The sequence below is a fragment of the Plectropomus leopardus genome, chromosome 2 (genome assembly GCF_008729295.1).
Source record: "Plectropomus leopardus isolate mb chromosome 2, YSFRI_Pleo_2.0, whole genome shotgun sequence".
Taxonomy (NCBI): Eukaryota; Metazoa; Chordata; class Actinopteri; order Perciformes; family Serranidae; genus Plectropomus; species Plectropomus leopardus.
The window spans coordinates 23,435,354-23,455,387 of record NC_056464.1 but is presented as its reverse complement, the minus strand read 5'-3'; the positions used below and the strand labels follow the sequence as shown (position 1 = coordinate 23,455,387).

General features: G+C 37.4%; 2 protein-coding genes across 3 annotated transcripts; both read right to left on the bottom strand.

Moving 5' to 3' along the window:
• Window positions 1–2,718: 2,718 nt before the first annotated feature.
• On the bottom strand, window positions 2,719–8,921 carry aurka (aurora kinase A). 2 transcript variants are annotated; one of them, XM_042495506.1, is made up of 10 exons: window positions 8,591–8,921; window positions 8,075–8,140; window positions 6,811–7,165; window positions 6,684–6,714; window positions 6,341–6,532; window positions 4,915–5,053; window positions 4,035–4,183; window positions 3,683–3,857; window positions 3,294–3,512; window positions 2,719–3,173 (listed from the first exon to the last, which is right to left on the bottom strand). In XM_042495506.1, exons 2-9 carry the CDS (start codon window positions 8,135–8,137, stop codon window positions 3,330–3,332), a joined length of 1,287 nt encoding a protein of 428 aa, XP_042351440.1. In that variant the 5' UTR covers window positions 8,138–8,140; window positions 8,591–8,921; the 3' UTR covers window positions 2,719–3,173; window positions 3,294–3,329. The 2 variants fall into 2 exon arrangements, with proteins under 2 accessions (XP_042351440.1, XP_042351430.1); XM_042495496.1 differs by having other exon boundaries at window positions 2,719–3,512.
• A 1,905-nt stretch (window positions 8,922–10,826) lies between these two features.
• LOC121957064 (PRELI domain containing protein 3B-like) lies at window positions 10,827–20,034 on the bottom strand. The gene is made up of 6 exons (XM_042505574.1): window positions 19,907–20,034; window positions 17,819–17,987; window positions 15,435–15,524; window positions 14,941–15,011; window positions 14,738–14,840; window positions 10,827–13,215 (listed from the first exon to the last, which is right to left on the bottom strand). The coding sequence occupies exons 1-6, from the start codon at window positions 19,936–19,938 to the stop codon at window positions 13,099–13,101; spliced, it is 582 nt and encodes a 193-aa protein (XP_042361508.1). The 5' UTR covers window positions 19,939–20,034; the 3' UTR covers window positions 10,827–13,098.

Genomic DNA, 20,034 nt, shown 5'->3' with positions numbered 1-20,034 from the left:
AAACACGTGGCCTGTTCTGAAATTACTTTTGAAAGACTCCCGTCTCGAAAATTTGGTGTCTGAAAATCCAAAAAGAAAAAAAGAGATCACAAAAGAGGAAAATGTGCATACAGACATTTTTCATTCTGTGCAATCCAATGGGTCCTGTGGAAATGTTATAAAACCGTATGTGTAGTGTGTTATTGTGGTTTCAAAAAGATGGAATGTATATCTCAAAGTCGTTATCATATATCGTGAAATTAATATTAAAGAATAAAGAAATAAGTGAAATTATATTGTAAAAATGTGTGTGGCTTTATGTAAAACGAAAAACGTTCAGAACATGTATTTTTTTTCTTCTCTATAATAAAAGTCAGAAAATGATGGAGAAATTAGTCGCATTCATATTTTTGTTATATGAATCGAAATTCAGGTTAATTTACACCATGTAAAGGCCTCGTGGATTTAAAGCAAATGATCATAAAATGTGTGTGTTTGAATGAGGGGGCGGGGCCGATCTACTCAAAATCTATTCAAATCCTATCTTTTTTTTTCTAGATGTTATTTCCTATATATTCTATATAGAAATTGAAGGCGCATGTTTTCTACCGGGCCTCGTATCTCTGCATGCTCTAGTAAAACAACATCTCGACAGATTTTCTGCTGCAGGCTGCGTGCATCAGGCCTTATGCTCGACCTGTTCATCCACTGTGTTGATTTTTTTTCTGCGCAGTCAACATCTGGACGGAGCGTTTATTCTCTGACTGGGCTAATCTCCAGCTGTTGAAACATCAAGCTACCCGGAGCATACCAATGCGCCTATGGAGATATCCATCTAATCTACTGGCATCTTAAAAGGGCCAGTTCACATGGAACAGAACTGTAGTGGGAGGGGAAATGCGCTTTTTATTATGTGATCACCGGATTAACAGCTAGGAAGCACAATATGATACCTCCTGCACACGTCTGACTGTAAACAGCTGAACATCTTTAATAATTTAGCCTAGTTATAGCTCAGACTTTGGCTTTTGGTTCAATATACAAAGTAAAACAATCATTTTGCCGTCATCACTTGTCACGATTTTCTCTATCAACCAGTCAGAAAAAAGCAATATATAGATGAATAGACATAAAGCATCAAAAGAAAATGGCTTCCCAAACAAAGAAAATCATGAACTAAATTAAGGAATTCAAACACTACGAACAGGCCATAATACGAATTTCCTCCCATAATCATCTCCCCGACAGTTTGACTGAACATTATCATGTGTAGGGAGTCACCTACTGGACAGGAGTGGTATAGTTTTAAAACAGAAGAATTACAGCTCTAGGACCATCAGAGCTATGCACCTTGCAGGCTGTGTTGGGAAGGACATTTGGTTAAAAAAAAAATAGAAATAATGATAATAATATCAAAAAGTCATGAAATGTAATGAGTTACATAACTTTGCTGAAGTAATTAAATTGTTACATGTTACATTTTTAAGTAACAGTAACCAGTAATCTGTAACCTATGACATTTCAAAAAGTAACTGTCTTTAATTGGGGAAAAAAGATGGAATGTGTTCGGAAGTGGGCTGTCCCAAAAAAGGAAATCCTGCACGGCAAAAAGATGCAAAGCAATAGAATAAATGCTATATTATACATTTAAATACTTTTACTTAAAAGAATATAATGGACAAGAATTTAAATGCAAGAACTTTGTTTTGCTCCCATTTTTCTCAAGTTTAAGATTTTAAAAAAGTGTTTTTTTCATGCACTTAATATATTTCTCTCAAATTTTAGTGGCTAATTTGTTAAAAACAGCGTTTGTGGGCACTACATCCACCTGACAGGTGTGACATATCAACAAGCTGAGTAAACAGCATCATTGCTACACAGGTGTGCCTTGGGATGCAACACAATGCCACTGTACAATGTGCAGTTTGATCCCACAACATGATGCAACAGATGTCCCAAGTTTTGAGGGAGCGTGCCATTGGCTGCTGAAAGCAGGAATTTCCATCAGAGCTGTTGTCCCTGTGATACTTCTACCACTCTCTGAATGTGTACAATTAGTGCAACTAGCAGTTACTGCAGTTAGCAGCCAGTGGGACGCTCTCTCAAAACTTGGGACATCTGTAGCATTGTGTTGTGTTTTCAAACTTCACATTTTGGAGTGGCCTCTTTTTGTAACCATCTCAAGACACATCTGTGTAGTAAGGATGCGGTTTAATCAGCATCTTGATTTTCCACACCTGTGAGGTGGATGGATTGACTCTGAAATCCATCAAGTGCTCACTAACAGATTTTAACACATTTCTTTCCCAAATTTAAGATAAATACATTATAGAATGCATAAAAGTTTTAAATCGTAAACCTGTGAAAATGGGAGCAAAAGCTTATGTGTAGCATTTACACTTTTGCTCTGTACGTTACTCCCAAAACTGAGCTTGTACCGTTATTCACTTTCATTCATGTTAGAAAATTGTCCTGCTTGAATAACGTAATGTTTTACTGGTCTCCAAGGCCACCAGTTTTGTTCAATATTTTTGTTCATAATTTGACAGACAGCTGTGCAAATCTTAATACAATCTGGCTTAAATGTATACTTATAAATTTCAAAAGATCCATTTCGACACTTATTTGTGATGCAATCTTGTGAATTCCCTTTCAGTGCTTTTAATTCTTCTTATGCCGAAAACACGTTAAAAGCCAAAATAGTAACTTCTTTACATTTTCACATTTTATTGTAGCAGATGTGAAGTGTGTGGTACAGATTTATTAACAGTGAAATTAATACTACATAAAATCTGTAATGATCTCCCGATTACACTCTAGTGGTTTGCTGGTGCCCTCTGCTGGCTGCGTGCCACTAAAGGAGCTCAATAAAAATGTGGGGAGATTATTGGAAGCATTTAGCTCACAGGAAATTTGTGCAAAGTCTTGTTTTATCAAGAACTGAAGACAGAGCTTGAAATGCACAGAAGACAAAACGAAAAACACTTTTCACTGACAGACATCGACTGCTTCTTACATATTCCCACGAAAGATAAGTTATCTTTTATTTCAAGTAATGGCATTCTAGAAAAGCTCAATAAAATTTTCATAATTACACAAAAACAGTGAAATATTTACAGGCAATAGAATGCCACTGGACAGGAAAGGAAAAGGAGATAAAAGACACAGAAGGATAACCAAGTGGCCCAAGATGCCTGCAGAAATCATCCAAATCAAGAGAGATTGTAGTCAGTATAGTAGAACAAGCAGGTTCTGATAAATCATCTGCACTACTTTGTCCAGCCTGTTTGGCACCCCTCCGCCCCCATACTTACAGACCTCAGATGTTGGGTGGAGGGGAAGAAAAAAGCTCACTGGCTGGGTTCTTCAGTGTTCAGGGTTGTGGGCTTCTTGGTGGACTTCTCGACCACCCAAGGGTGGGACAGGACACCCTGAATGGGCAGTCTGTGCATAGGATTGTGCTTCAGCAGCCTGGCAACCAAGTCTTTGGCTTCAGCACTGATATTGGCCTGTGGAGGGTAAGAGTACTCCACCTGGACAACAAAGACAGAAAACAGTTCAAAGATTAAACAGCAATTATAAAGTAAACTGTAGTGTCAACCTGCAGACTCAAGTTGGAGGAAAAAGGTGACAGCTCTGAACTATGCAGCTCTGCAATACTGCATATGCCAGCTGTTAGGGTGTTTAGCTATCTGTGACTTACCCTTGATATCTTGCGGTAGGTCTCCTCGTGACTTCTTGTCTCAAAGGGGGGTTTTCCAACCAGGAACTCGTAGCAAAGGACGCCCAGACTCCACAAGTCGACCTTTTCATCATGAGTTTTTCCCTCAATCATCTCTGGAGGCAAGTAGTCCAGCGTTCCGCACAACGTGGATCTCCTGAACAAGGAAAGAGAAATGGATGAAGTTAGTTTGTAAGCTCTCAGTGAAAGGGTCTGCACAAAATCTTAAAGAAAAAAAATCCTGACCTGAGCAGACACTGAAGTCAAAACCAAAGTGCTGTTAAGATTCAATTCTTCATTAAAAAAATTGTAAGACAAAGGCATGTACGCATACCTAGACGAGGGTGTGTGAACAGACCAGCCGAAATCTGCAATCTTCAGCTCCCCGTTGGCCCCCAGCAACAAGTTTTCTGGTTTGATGTCCCTGTGGATCACCTTCTTGGAGTGACAATAGTTGAGGGCATCTGCCAGCTCCATAATGTACTAGTACAAAACACAAACCATGGTGAATACAACATGCTTTTTATTTGACTGATGCATTCAATTAACCTCCTATTCTCTAGGCCTCTGGATAAGGCCTCTACTCAAAAACTACAAGTCCCAAATTAAGTATTCTTCTGCATCTAACGAGGTCTCTATGAATAGTCTTGGTAACACAGCTAGCTCCACCTTAAAGATCTTCCTCCTTTTAGAATGAACATCCCCTTGGAAATAATGCAATTTCAGCCCAAAACCTCTAGCTAACCATATCACAACATTACCTCCACATAGACTGGTGCCAATAAAGTAAAGCAGGGCATAATCAGAGAGGTTTTAGTAGAGGTGTGTAAAGGCAAAATTTCCAAATTGGCCATTTTAGGTACATTTGTGTATCATCAGTTTCTTTCAGGTAACTGTAAAACTCATTTAATGTCACTTACATTTTATTAGCTCTTCATTTCATCTAAAAACAACAGTTTGGGCTTTGTGTCAGAAAAAAAAAATCAGATCTCTCTATACATATAAAGCCATATTTATTGACAACCATTATAAATGGACAGAATAACTCAAGAGACGCCACTAGACATCAGCATGTTGTATAGACCTTAAATGGACTTTAATAATTACTTTCACTGAATAAAACTATACATGTGTTTAAGTTGGTGATGTCATTTGCACATTTGATAACAAAGTACTGTATATATTTTACAAAATGATTTGAAATTGGCACTTACTGTGGCACTTCTGGCCTCAGGAAAAAATCCACAGCGCTGTAGCTCGCTGTACAGTTCACCTTTGGGTGCAAACTCCAGGATGAGATACACACGAGACGCATCATGGAAGTAACCGTAGAGGCGGAGAATGTTAGGGTGCCTGTGGGACGGCGAGGCAGGAGAGACTTCTGAAAAATTTTGTTGAAATGCCCGACCGATATTTCAAAAGAACAAAGACAGAAAATGAAGCAAAAGCCTCAGCAGCTGCCTTATGGAGCGGAGGTCAACAGTCTGAGTTTACGCAAGGATTTCATTACCGGATTACCAAAGTGCAATCACTCTGGGCTAAACTTTGGTTGTATTTGCATAGATTATTGTTATGAAACATTTTCTTTTGTTTCTGTAAAAAATGTACAAAGTTTGTTTGTTTGAAGTGTTGTAACCAACACCATGTAGTTTGAGAGATACTGAACTGAATTTGTTCTGTAAAAAGGGTAGGCATAACAAGCCTGAGCCTCAGCCTACACCTTTTCGACTGGCTTAATCCCTCAATGTATTTTATTTGTTAAGAAGATAAAACTTCAGTGTGTTTTTTTTTTAAGGGCAAAATGCTGATTGCAAATTCTACTGCTACTACAACTACCACTAAACTTTTATAGACTAGCATGAGGCACAGATGTTAACTCCTAGAATAGAAACAAAAACTAAACATGATTCAGCTTGATCATGAATTAATGGGTTGCAAAGCAAAAAAAAAAAAAAATCACACCAAGAATCACATTTCAGCAGGTTTTGTCAGCCTTGCAGCCTCTCAACATGAGGTGCACCAGCACGGCCAACCACAGCACAACTAATGCTCGATAGAGATACAGGAGGATCACACACAAATCTACTGTTGCTGCATTCAAATGGTGGACTCAGTCCTTCCTTGTCATTACTCATCCCAAAGACTTTGAATCTCAATTGTATATCATCAACATGAGCCAATATATTTACATACACGTTACATCATAGTACAAAATAGCTAGTTTCAGTTTGACCAGTGTGCTCTCTTGATTGCCCTTTGAGCAGAGAGGTTAGAAGGGGCTATACAAATATTAAAATTTAACATGTGGCAATTACTGCCCTTGCTACTGTTTAGATTATGACCAAATTCTCTTATGTGTAGCAGGAGCGGCTGCTAACTGAATTGACTTCAAGGCCTTTTCATTTTCCTCTTCATACTAAACCCAACTGGTCATTTGAGTCTGTGCCACTGTGCATTCGAACTTAGTCAAATTTTTCTTGCAGTTGATTCAGAAATCAATACGACAGCAACCAAAGTCTCAGAGTGCTTCGAAATTTAACACAATTAGAATGACTGCTCTGTCAAACTGCCTCTGATAAGCTCAGTTACAGTCAGGATTTATATCTGGCGTCATATTGAATAGTTTTAACGACACATTACCTGAGGTGAGACTGGATCTCCACTTCCCTCCTCAGCTGGTGCTCCACTCCAGCCTTCTCTAGCTGGTTCTTGAAAAGCACCTTCAGGGCCAAGATGAACTTACTTTGTCGCTCTCTGGCCAGGTAGACATTGCCAAATTTACCCTTTCCTAAGGGACGGCCAATGTCAAAATTCTCCAGACTCCACCGCTTGCTGTGTGAGCAGAAACAATAATAACAACAATAAGAAATCGCACCAAAGATTATGATTGAGATACATAGATAGATAGATATTTAGATAGATATCACATCACATTAAAAAATAATAATAAATCATAAAACAATAAATCATTTCAAAGACATACCTTGATGCAGAATCGTTCTTGGCAGGTTTGTCTGACAAAAAAGGAAGAGGACAGATTTTTTTTAACATTCAGAACACAAACAGACACATACTATTGATTAAAAAGTCCAATTCTGTCCTCTGCTTACTCTGTGGCTTCTCTGGCTTTGCAGGTTCTGATGGTGGTGGTTTGGCCGGCTCTGGCTTCACCTTGGGCACAGCTGTCTTTGGTTTGTCTTTGTCTTGTTGGTTTTGCTGGGAAATACGCATGGGTTGTGGTGCACGACTTCCATTCTGAGCAGCGGGGTTCACATTCTGATCAACAGGATCCATGGATTTGACAGCAGTGGAGACGTGAGACGCTGACTTCTGATGGCTCAGAGGCCGCTGAATGCGCTGAGGCCCATTTGACACGCCGAGGACTCGCTGATGAGGAGTTGGCGTGACTATAGCCGCCTGTGGCTGTTGTGACACAGGAACCCGCTTTGGCCCATAATCCTTTGTCTGCAATGAAACGAAAATTACTAAACAGGGAATAAGGTTGCTCTATAAGGGTTTCTTGATCTGAACTACAAAATGCAGCTGCTCATCCTCTAACTCGAAAAAAAAAAAAGTGGTATCATATAACATCAGTACTGGCCTCTCTACATGGGCTTCCTGTACATTTTACTACACTACCTTATGAAACAGAACTCTTATATCTTCATACTCAATTTCAAGCACTGTGGCAACCAAGCCTTTACAGTGGTTGTCCCAAAACTGTGGAGCAACTTGCCTAATATAAAAAACAGCTCTGATGATAGAAACCTTTGAGTAACTGCTGAAGACCCACCTCTTCTCATTTATTTATGTATTTGATTGATTTGTGTCTGACACCTTGACTTCATTTTCTGTTTACCCTCATTCTCTGTCCTGTTGCAATTAATACTCGAATATGTTTAGTGTTCTCTTCTGTGCTCATTGTTGTTTGATAAAGTATTTTTCTGTTTTAGTTTTTTGTGCCTGTTCACTTATTTGCTCAACCGTGGTTGTTTTTAAATGTGCTCTGCAAAATAAGTTTACGTTAACACAAACCCTCTGTCTTTTCTCTTTGTGTCCCACAATTTAACTAAGTGTGCAGACACTTAACTGCCTACTTGGATAACTAGTTACCTTAATTCTGGTATTTTTTAGTACTGACCCTTAATTTCTTCACCTCAACTCTGTTATCATATTCATACTCTCGCCTGTATGTGCATGCCCTCATAGCTGTGTTTTGAGTGTTTATAATTTAACCCGCAAGTGTGCACAGACTCTCATATGCACTACAATACAAGTTTAAAGCTGATCACAAAAGTCAGCCTGCAATCTATGACAGTTGTGATTTTCTATATATGTATTACTTTTTGAGGTAAATGTGAAATTGTACATTACCTTCAACTCAGGCCTTTGAATTTTCATGTCCTTCGTCTGCTTGAGCCTAGCAGAGGAGTCCATTTTCTGGGAAGAGGTAAAGTTGAGGTTATGTATATAGACTTTTTTTTATAAAAAAAAAAAAAAAAACAGTTAATAAGGTGTTAGAAAGGCGTAATAAAAATTGGTCTTGTTCACTAACACAAAGATCACTGAGCCGTTGTGGCCAGTCAAAGTCAATTTTCTTTGGTTTCACTGTCTCATTGTTAAAATAAACATTAACGTTGTTACCACTGGTGCGCCCTGGGGCTTTTTTAACATATATATTTTTAAAAATATGTAGCAATTGTACGCACTTCACGCTGCCAGTCTTAAATATTAAATTAAACGCTGGGGATAGCATTCTCCGTAGCTTGGCTAACGTTACCGTGCGTTACATTTACAACGTTAACTTTTGAGCTAACGTTAGCATTTGAAAACCACAGCAAACTAACACAACACTAATGGTAAGTAACGTTACTAGATAAGTTAACTTACCTAAATATGTTATTGCACGATGACCGAGAGCAACTGCGCGATAATTTATCCAGAGTTTAAACCCAGAGTAGCTCTCAAGCAGGTCGCTTTACCCTCGCTAGCTAGCAGCTAACGTTACGTCGGCCGGTTGACGAGAGCTGATATTTGTGGCTACATAAATATTTCACGTAACGTTTTCAACGCTATCGCAATTTAACTCGGTTCAAAAGCCGGTTCTATGTTGTGTGAAGATAACTGCGATTAAATACGGAGCAAAACAAACTATAAAGTCTCGCGAATGTAACTTCAAATGTGGCTGGCTAACACTTCACCAAACACAGCGCGTTTGATTTTCAAACGTCCCTCTGTTCAAAACCTTTAAATACACCGCGGCCTCCCATTGGCTGACCGAATGCTCAGAGCTCGCTCACCATTGGTTGATATGATGTGACGTCAGAGGAAATCCTTCCAAAAGATAGCAATGCATTTTTGGTATAATTTGAGTTCTCATAACTGTAACATCACCCATATCCTTAAAGATATAATTTGTTTTTATGATACAAACAACAAATATTTGAACTATGTTCTATGTTTTTTTTTATTGTAATGGGAAAATTGTTTATTCAAAAACTAAAGAATTTCTAGGTCCACACCCCTCTTTCAACTCAATGCTTTCCTCCCTTGCTCTTTTTTTATTTAAGATTTTTATTGTTTTATGTATTTATATTATGATTATTTATTATTGTTATGTATTATGTTCTGTGTAAAATGTCAATTATCTGTGCTCTCATGTATGTTTGTGTTCTTGATTGCCTGGCATACATATTTTTGTTAAATAAAGCTGGGAAAAAAAGAGGGCAGTAGTAGATTATTAACATTTTACACAGAACATAATAAATATTAATCATAAATAATAATCATTATATTTGTGTTGTTGTTTATATGACATATTTTGGACATATTTTTTGTTAAATAAAGCTGTGCAAAAAAAGAGGGCAGTAGTAGATAGGCCTGAGGTCCAAAAACTACACACACACACAAAAAAAAAATGCTAAAAAAATAATTATGTAAGTAAATAAAAAAGAAATAAGAAAAAAATAATGAAACAATAGTTATTTTATCCAATGGTACCTAAACACAAAAAAAGTGACATTTCAAATTTTGAATAACACCTTTACAATCACGTCTTATATGAAAGCAGTAGCAGCCATACTTGAGTGAAAGCACAAATACCAGAAAATGTCTTTGGTAGAAGTTAAAGTCACTTAGTAGAATATTACCAACTTGAGTAAAAGTCTGAAAGTCCCTGATATTTACTGTAGCCTACTTAAATATCAAAAGTAATTTCATGATATTAAATGTATATAAGTATTAAAATTAAAAGAACAAGGAAATGGCGTTAATAATAAAGCACGCAGTCCAAATTTTGAGAATTATGATGTTTACTTTTTTGTATGATACACCACTTTCCTATTCTCTCAATCGTTCATCTGACTGAGAAACATAGAGTGAACTTATACAAGAATCTTGACTTGCATTTCAGAGCTATTTTCAATCTAAATATATAATGTAATCAGCCAATCAACAAAATCCTGTAAATGTGATGGAGAGTAAAGCTGGAGTGCTTATAAATAATTTAATAAAAAACCCAACAGCTTAAAGTTTCTTATAAACAACTTGATTTTACTAGGCAAACACTTTTTTTATGGATGTAAATATTTGACAGACGGCTTGCATCTCATGTTAAACTTCTTTATGCTCTTTAGTAATGTAAGAACTTCTAGTTTTAAGGCTTTGTTTTTAGCAGACTAGCCTGCTTTGGGCTATCAGCATCATACTTCTTTAAATATTTAAGTTAAGGAGTGGATTTTAGTTTTGTATTTAAAAATAAAATATCTGCAATAACAGCGGCAGAAGAACTTCATTTGAAATCCTATTAAAGTGAAAACTGGCCTGTCTTTTTTACCCTAAAAAGAAGGTCTGCTTAAATCACCCAAATTAAAAGTACTATTCTGAAAAATGGTTCCTGGAGATTTTTTCAACTCATAGAGGAACACCTCAAGTAAAGTACAAGTAGGCCTACCTTATATTTGTGTAGCTCTTGGGTTAATTTCCTTAAAAAGGCCACATCCACCCCAAATTAAATCTACCCTCCGACACCCAAGTGCTTAACAACACTGCACTCAGTGCGGCACACCCCCATCTACACCGATATACCACACATAAAGAGCAAAGAATGGCACAGATCATACAGTTAATAAATTAAATAACTTTATTTTCAAAAAATCACTTCACACCTTTTTTCTAAGCAGTAACTTAAAGACGGCAACATAAAATTGAATTTGGCCCTAAACTTTAATCATTTGAAAGTGAGATCTGACACTATTTCTCAGATGACACTAAATAAAATCTTTTTTACACTTTGTCATTAGGTGAAACTGGAAGCATTTGGCCACAGTGTGGCAGCATCTAACACTTGCATTTCAGACATGCTACATCAGTGCAACATAACAGGTGACCCATGTTAAAAGAATGCAGTTGTACTGGCCTCCACCTGCTGTAGGTGTTTCAGAGTGTAGACGCTAATCAGATGAGCACTGCAAAAATATACCTTTTTACCGTTTAACTAACAAAGATTTCTGGAATGTATAACAGTGATGACTGAACCCCCAGAGAGGAAATCGACCTTTTTTGGCAGAATCACACAGGTTGAACGATATTTTTACACAGGCCATTTTCTTACATGAAAATAGTAATTAAGTTTGATAAATATCCACTCCATGTTAAATATTGTATAACTTATTTTGAATTCGAACACAAAAACAGAACATTTATTTTCATGAATATAGTTGATTTCCATTTTAACAGCAACCAGGCCTTTTTTAGGACCTAATTTGAAGAATTACTGCCAAAAATCTTTTATTAAACAGTTTAAATTTATTTTATTTCGTTGCTACATTCTGCAGTTGGTGACACCGTTTGTTTTCAGAGGCACCCAGACAAAATGTTTAAATTACATATTGTAACTAAGCATGTGATATCACATTTCTCAACGTTCAACTCAAGTTACTTTGAACCCAACTGTTTCTATAAATAAATATTCCTGTTACAGATAAAAAATATATATATATTAAAGAAACTAAATCTCTCACCATCACTGCACTGCTGTCAGTTATATGAGGAAAGACCTTCTCCAATGCAAATCGTCTCTTGAACAATGATGCCAAAATGTTATCAGCACGTGTAGCAGCTTTTCTTTGTTAAAATAGTACTATTTTGTAAGTGCAAATAAGAGTCAATACAAAGGTCACGACCTCCGCATTAAGAGGACATGCTTTGTTATAACTGTCTAACAGTAGTCTTATGCGCACTGATAAAACTGTTTGAGTTTAGCAAACATGTTCAGGTACAGTATGTGACTAAAAATGTAGCTCAAAGATTTAGCTGTTTCGTTCAGTCTCCACACATCTGACTAAATCATATCAGTTATACCAGTGGTTCTCAACCACGGGTTCAAGGACCCCCAGGCGTCCTTCAGAGAGCTCTAGGGGTCCCCACAAAAATGGGGAACAGTTGGTTTTTTTTATCTCCTCAGCTGTGTTTGAAAACTACAATTATGATCATAATTAAATAACAAAACCAAAATATTTTCAGATGAAGGCCCCAGAAGCAAAATCTTATCAAATGGGGTCCGTGTCCAAATGTGTATTACTTTAATTGAGAACCACTGAGTTATACTAACATAGCATTTGAGAAGGTCTTCTGTATATCTTCAAAAATATAAATATGGCAAATACCTTGATCCCTTCATTTAATTTAAATACCTTCATAATAATATTAGTTATCACATAATAATAACATTCAGCTTATATTCAGGTTTATATTATGTTGCATGGTGCAGTGTCTTGTTATTAATGAGGTCCCGCAAGAAAACGTTGCTTGAGATGGTTCTCTAACACAAATAAACCTGAAGTCGAAACATTTCATTGACGCGTTACTGCTGATGGCTGCATTAACCATTTACTCTCTGACACCCGAAACCACTTCCCCGTACCATTGACATTCATTCCTCTTGACTCCTGCCTCAACAAGGCATTGTTTTCTGCCATTGTGTCTCAACAGGAGTCACAGTCACTTCTACATCTCACCATAACTGTTTTTCTTATAACTCTGTCTACACGTCTGAGGTATTCTGGCGGGTGAAAACACGGCTGGCAAAGGTGCTGGACAAAAAGCGGTGTGTCTGCTTTGGCACTTTTCTTGTGTTGTTACCTCTGTGCTACGTGTTTCCAAACCCACAGATAACAGTGGTGTTTAAACTTGTCCACGAGTCTCTCATCATCACTGCGGTCCTGCCAGGCAGCATCAGAATCCCTTTATGTTGCAGACTGCCGTTAAAAAATATCTAATGTAGATAGTAAAGTGTTTGAGATCCAGAGCACCAAAACAGCATCAGTGCATCATAAAGGGAGGCTGGTTGTACTGATGTGCAGATTCTGTCAGACTCTGCTGGAGAAGAGAGGCAGGTGTCATTTTTCAGTGACAGCAGCAGCCATGGGGGCACGTATGGTCCCGCGTGCTGTCGCTGCCAGCTCCTCGATTTCTGCATTCAGTCGCCTGATTACCCACTCCATGGCTTCACGGCCCTGATCAAGAGCAAACATAAAGCGTTAGTCCAAAGGAGGGAATTTAAAGATGGATTTAAAAATTATCTGTTGCCATTACAGCAAAGGACAGCAGGGCTTCCCAATTTTGGGGTCGGCACCTTTCAAAGGGGTCCAAACAGAAATTCTAGGGATGCACAATTTTGGATTTTTTGCCGATATTTGATATAACAACTCATTTGGCTGATAACCAATACCAAAAGATCCACTTTTTTCACCACCTAATTTTAGTGATCATGCCTATTAATGTGATAATGCCTATTAATAATAATTAGTGTGATATTCACTAAATATTTGAACACCGTAGTTCTAAGATTTCTGTAAATCTGACAAAGGGACTTGTTGCCTGCTGCTAACATGGTGCAGGTGACGTTTTTTAAAACATCCTGGCACATTGGGCCTCATGATACTTGGATTACTTTGGACGAGCAGTACGGAGACATTTCGGGGTTTTATTATGTATTTATTTTTAGTGTTTAAATCTTTGTCACCATTGCTTTACGTGTTTGGGAGATAAGTGACTTCACCTGACTATCCATCGGCATGAGGGTGAGTAGATAATGACTGAATTTTAATTTTGGGGTGAACTATCCCTTTAAGGGATAAGGACATATAAGTAAAACAGGTGCAACACCCCCCTGTCCCTTTTAAGGAAAGACTCTTTGAAAGTATCTGATGTCTTGATTTCACTTAAAAATACTCAATAATGATTGTTTTTATTACTTAACAACAGATTAGAGTTTATATACAGGTTTGTATATTACATATGATGTCTCATTATACTGACGTCTTGAAAGTAAACATAATTGAGGAGATGACATTTCAGCATTTTTCTTTGGCAGAGAAGCAGGTGTGCTTTAAAAAAAAGAGCTCCCAGCGCTTCCTGCTCATTGGAAACAATCAAATTAAGATGCTATGTGGATACTTATCCTAAGGTTCATTTGTTATCCCTGTTAGAATGATTATTGTCCCTTTAGCATGATGGCTTTTGCTTTCAAATATAGTTGGACGAAACATTGTATGAATTTGTTTATTTTAAGCATACCGCAGCCTAAGAAAATATAAAATGTATTTCCGATACACAAAATTGTGTCTATTTTTCTCTTTCCTCTAAGATTTACAATGTTTCTTGTGAAATATTGGACTTCGGGGCCTGAAAAAGCTAATCTGATAAAATGACCTGAAAAGGAGAAGTGACTCTTTGGCTCAACTAATATGTCCACACTAAATTTTCACAAGTCATTTCAAAAGATCATAAACTAAAAGAGGTTGGGAACCAAAATCATTGAAAGTACAATCATATTATTTAAAAATCAGCCCATATTATTCGCCATATTTGACAACTGGGCAGAATTATGATAATTACGTCCTATCAAAAGTGCAGGGCTCAAACAATATTCAGTTTAAATGTTTAGTTTTACATTTTTCAGGCTGGAAATGACCAGAAATGGGCCTCACACATGTCTTTGGGTCACACCTAAAAGACAGTTCAGGGATGTCTCACCTTTCCAGCATTAGAAGAGATGGTGCTCGCCATGACCCCCTCCAAGTAACTGCTGAGACTGACTCCTTTCACAGAGATGATTGCCTCCTGGGTCAGTACTGTTCTAGAGATTCAAAGAATTTTAGGAGCAAAACGGTCAAATGGCTTCAGAAATTCGTGAAACATCATTGTTATGTAAATATACCTGCTGTGTAAAAACTTACTTGTCTTTGTCCTCAGGGTGGGGTTTGTATGTTAACTTTTCATCCACAGACACCATGTTTGTGAAAGTGATCTGCAGAGAAAAAAACACAAGAGAAATATTAGTTGACGTTAAGAGACAGAACGAAATGTCCTCTATAACTCTCCCACAGTGAGAGTTGTCAGACAAGTTTTAAAACAGTATTATAAACTTTCATTGTTGAAATGTGAGCTATCAACCTGCTGAACTACCAGGACTTCATTCCCGAGATGTCCCAAATAATTACACACTAAGCTTATGTGCTCGGATACAAAGTGTTATGGGTGTTTTTGGTTGACACATTCAAAATAGAACATGCAGGTTTCATAACGTTCAGTAAGAAACAAAGTGGATTTGCTAAGATACAGACCTGCATTTGCATTCAAATATACTGAGCTCTCACTCACAATGTTGACCATAATGCACACATTGACGGTTAAATCATTCAGAGGGGGGTGTTCTGTCAAAAGTACTCACATTAGAGGACTGAAGTTCAAAAGTCTTCTCTATGGGATCCACGACCGAATGCTCCTGAACATACGTGTATGTTCGTGAGCTTCCAATGATCTGTAAACAAAGACAGAAATATATTTTCATACAATGAACAAATCTCCATATGCACAGGCAGTGTAATGGTCTCGTGCTGGTTGGTAGCAGGAACATTTAAAGTGAAAAACAAAGTCAACCACCGCACGCTGAAGAACTTAACTGTGAATTTATCCGAATAATTAAAGTCACAGTTAACTTCTTCGGTGTGCAGTGGTCGACTTTGTTGTCATGTTTTAATACAAACTGAAGGTCACTGCTAAAAAAATTGCAGATGTTGCTTAACTATTTTTGCTTATTCATGCAGAACTTTTGTGTTTGGAATGGTGCCCAAATTCATTTATTTATATGTTTATTAATTTGTTCATTTATTTTTTATGTAGTTTTTGCCCTCTCTGAGGTTGGACTACCCAAAAAGTTGCACAATGCTTCATGTGCTGTAAACAGTTAATAGACAAATCACCTGTGGACTTCTGTTTAATTTAAATTAAGTTTACAATTTCACACTTAAGGACTCTGTGTGTGATATTTAGCGCATTAATATGCAGAAAACAATTATTTTCTATGTAAAAATGTAGTGGAATAATGGCATCTTGAGCATAAAAGTAATCACGCTCCCTCAGCGTCTGTTATAATTTGAGCTTCTCTGTCTGAATCATAGATATGAGTCTGTTTTCACCAGGTATTAACAGACATTTCCATGATCCAAACTCAAGTGGACAGGAGACACATCGCCATTCACACCTGTATCTGTCATGTGTCTCCATCTCATCACTTGTGCTCAGATTTCATAGCTGCTTACATCACGGTTATTAAACCACACTTTTGCTAGCTGCTCCCTAACATACTGTGAGTCATGTTAGTGATTGGGTCTGTACAGCTGAAGATATCACTGACAGCAGAATTCAAAATGTCTTTCCATAGAGCAAAACGATCACACAACTCTTCCTCTTATCAATAACATAGTTCTTGTCAACCACGGATCAGGACACTAAATGTTTTGCACAGCTTCTTATAAGAAACTTTATGAATCAGTGTTTTTAGTTTAAACACACGGGGCCATATGGGAATAAAACTGAATTATCTGCAGTAAATCTGAACTGCTTTGTTGAATGAACTCGCATTTTCCCTGCACGTGATACTTCAAAATTACATTTAAACTCAATTTAAATCTCAGTTTATATACTTCACATTTAGCTTCTCCAGGCAGATCTGTGGCCTCTTGTAAGTGAAGTAAAATATTTTTGTGAACTTCATGAAAATTTCAAAATAAAGGTTGAAATCTGTATGAATCCACCACAGTTCTAAGCATTCACTCTACTTGCTCGACCTTTAATATAATACAGTGGGTTTTTTTTTAATTTATCAAAGACAAAAGTATGAAACTTTTTTTTTCTACAGGAGGTAAACAGACATTAGAGCAAGTTGTCTTCATGATACGTCCAGTTCACACGTGCACACTGAGGCTCAGGAGTGATTTGCTTTGAGACAATCTGATTACGGGTTTCGTTAATATGTTATCAATCACTGGGACAGTCTGTGTCATAGACTGTCCTTGGAATTAAAGGCACTATTCATAGATGTTGACTACAACCTCGTCCTGGGATATCTCAGCAAAGGTCAGCGCTAAAGAATAGCAGCTGATTGGCCAGTGTTTACACATGCTAAAACATGATTGAGTAGCAGGATATTATCTTTTTTCCAGCCTTGTCATTAGGAAGTCAAAAGGACAAAAGTTCAAATTATATTCTGCAGAAATCAGGAGGACTCGGTCACTGCTTTTTTTTGTGGTGACCTCTAGTTTTAACTGAGCAGACAACGATGGAAAGTTACATCACAGGCAGTCATGAGTTACAACTTAGCAATGATAGAAATGACACTACGGTGTCCTGTACAACACGAGCCCTGGCACACAGCCATGAACTCCCCTCTGGGCTCCAGTCAGCAGCCAGGTCTGCTGCCGCTGCCCCTGGACAGAAATAGCCTGGAGGGTTAAGGTCATGCTCACTCTCTGGAAAGTGTTGGCCTGCATTATTGCCAGCACATAACGGACTTAGGCTATTTCTTGTGTTGTGTTTTATGATCTGACATTTCAAATAATTTTATCACCACAATATGAGAGGATTATGTGTTCTGTCAGCCATGTTCCAACACGTTTCTCATCAAGTGTCATGCTGCCCTGATTAAACAACAAAGGGTCATGTGTTTCTCCATTCAGAGTCATATCTTAAGTGTGACCAAAGCAGTTAAACTACAGCTGCAGCAGCAATGTATTTGACAATGATGCTAGAAAGAAGACCGGTTTTGAAACTCACAGATTTAACTATGGATGGAAGACCCCACTCTGTGCTGAGCAGTCTTTTACTGTGGAGGCGTCCCTGTTTGTCAATGTCTCTGTCCAAAACATCCACTCCGATCACACTGGGGTTCATGGGGTTGGGGTACTTCTGCATAGCAGCATTGATCACCGTCTCCCATGGATGGCTGTTGAAGGAAAGCCAAAAAACAGAAATACTGAATAACTGCAATACAAATTCATACAAATGTGAACGCTGACTATCTGATAGTGGGCTAAAATGCTTACAAACATTTGTATTTGGGATTAAAAATGGAAAAATTATAATAGTGAAAACAAAAAAATGTAACTGGAAAAATGTAAAATATCTAACTCGACAAACTTTTTTATTTTAATGATAAAAAACACCCTACATTCTTAATTTTTAACCAAGTGCTTATTTGCTGTGGTGGAACGTAATTATACATACATCTACTGAAGTACTGTGGGACTGCAACAAATGATTATTTTCATTATTATTATTAATCTGCCCATTATTTGCTGGATTAATCATATTTGTCAGTAAAGAAAAGTGAGAAAATAATAGAAGATGCCATACATAATTTCCAAGACCCCAAGGTGATGTCTTCAGATGTTATGTTTTATCAAACCAACAGTCCAAAGATCATAAGCTTTTCAGTTTATTATTATGTATGAAAAAGAAAAGCATCAAATTCTCCCATTTAAGAAGTATGTCATAATCATTTTTCGATTATCATTATAATTTCTCCTGATCAAATAATACATTAACTGACAAATTGTTGCAGTTCTGGAGTAAAATTCTAAAGTAGGTCACTTTTCCTTTATTTGAAATTTTCCATTTCGCATGACTTTGAACTTCTCTACTACATTTCTAAAAGAAATGATGTACTTTTTGCTCCATTTATCAGAAAGCTGTAGCTATTAGTTACTTAACAAATATCAATTTTTACATACAAGGTTAACAATCATCTTATAAAATATAATGCACTCACAGATACATTATTCTGCAGTATATATAGGCTAAAATAGTTAAAATTGGAATAAGTGCAACAGTAAAATTCTACTTGCAGAGTACTGTGTCAGAGGTAATAATTAATTAACATCATATTAGCTATGACAACATACCACTTAGAATGGTCATTTTTCAGCAATTAGCAGTTCAACTTTTGATAATAATGTAAATTTTGCTAAAGTTACCAAGGCATATACTTAGTAGGTAGGTTTTCAATGCAGGACCTCAACTTATGATGTGGTATTTTTACAGTGCAGTATTACTGCTTTTACAATACTTTTACCACTGATTATGTGATATCATTTAATCGACCAACCCAAAGACACCAATAAATTGAGGCTCAAACTGATGTGTTAAAACTAATAAATTAATATAAATGTAGCCTCTAAATGACGGCGCACGTCTTCAAAAAAATCACAGAATCAGGTAAAGTGAATGAGGTGAAACGATACGATATTCAGTCTCATTATATCATTATATATTCTTGATAATACTGGAACGTAAAGATGAATCAAACCATGAATCGAACGTAGTAGTGGACGGTTGCCAGGGAGACACGTGAACGCGCCGACGTAACCCAGTGACGCAGACAAGAAGCAGGCACGGCAAAAAAAAAAAATGTAGGTGAAAGGTCTCGCGCTGAGGGCTGGCCCTGACCGGCGGATTACGCAATTTGACAGCGTTTTTCACTGCAACCAGACGGTGACAGCCGTGTATTCAAATTTAATACATTGTACATTTTTGCCTTAAAATACATACGCCATTGTTTTATGTATGTGTCACTTAAAATGTTTCGTTTAGAGACAAAATCACCGCATGCCGTTCAACGTTCACGTTAATGTTCGTTAGCTTCCACAATTAGCATACTAGCTAGTAACGCTTGAACTGTAGTTAGCGCTTTTTTATTGATAAAGTTTTCCGTTATAAATCACGTTTGTGCTGTTTACCGGATTAAATGCGAACCCAGCTGGCCTTTGCTGCAGACAGTGGAGCTCTGACAGCCGGACCATCTCTTCTCAACACATCACCAGATTATAACACAGGTTAGCCTGTTTAGCTGAGTAGACTACTTACTTGAATATGTGCTCTGATGTCCAGATCTTCATGTTGGACCTCGCTGACAGAGGCTGTTAATGCCGGAGACGATGCGCGGATTAGCTGGTGGTAGGAGGACTGACTGAAACCAGTGAACCACGTTCAAA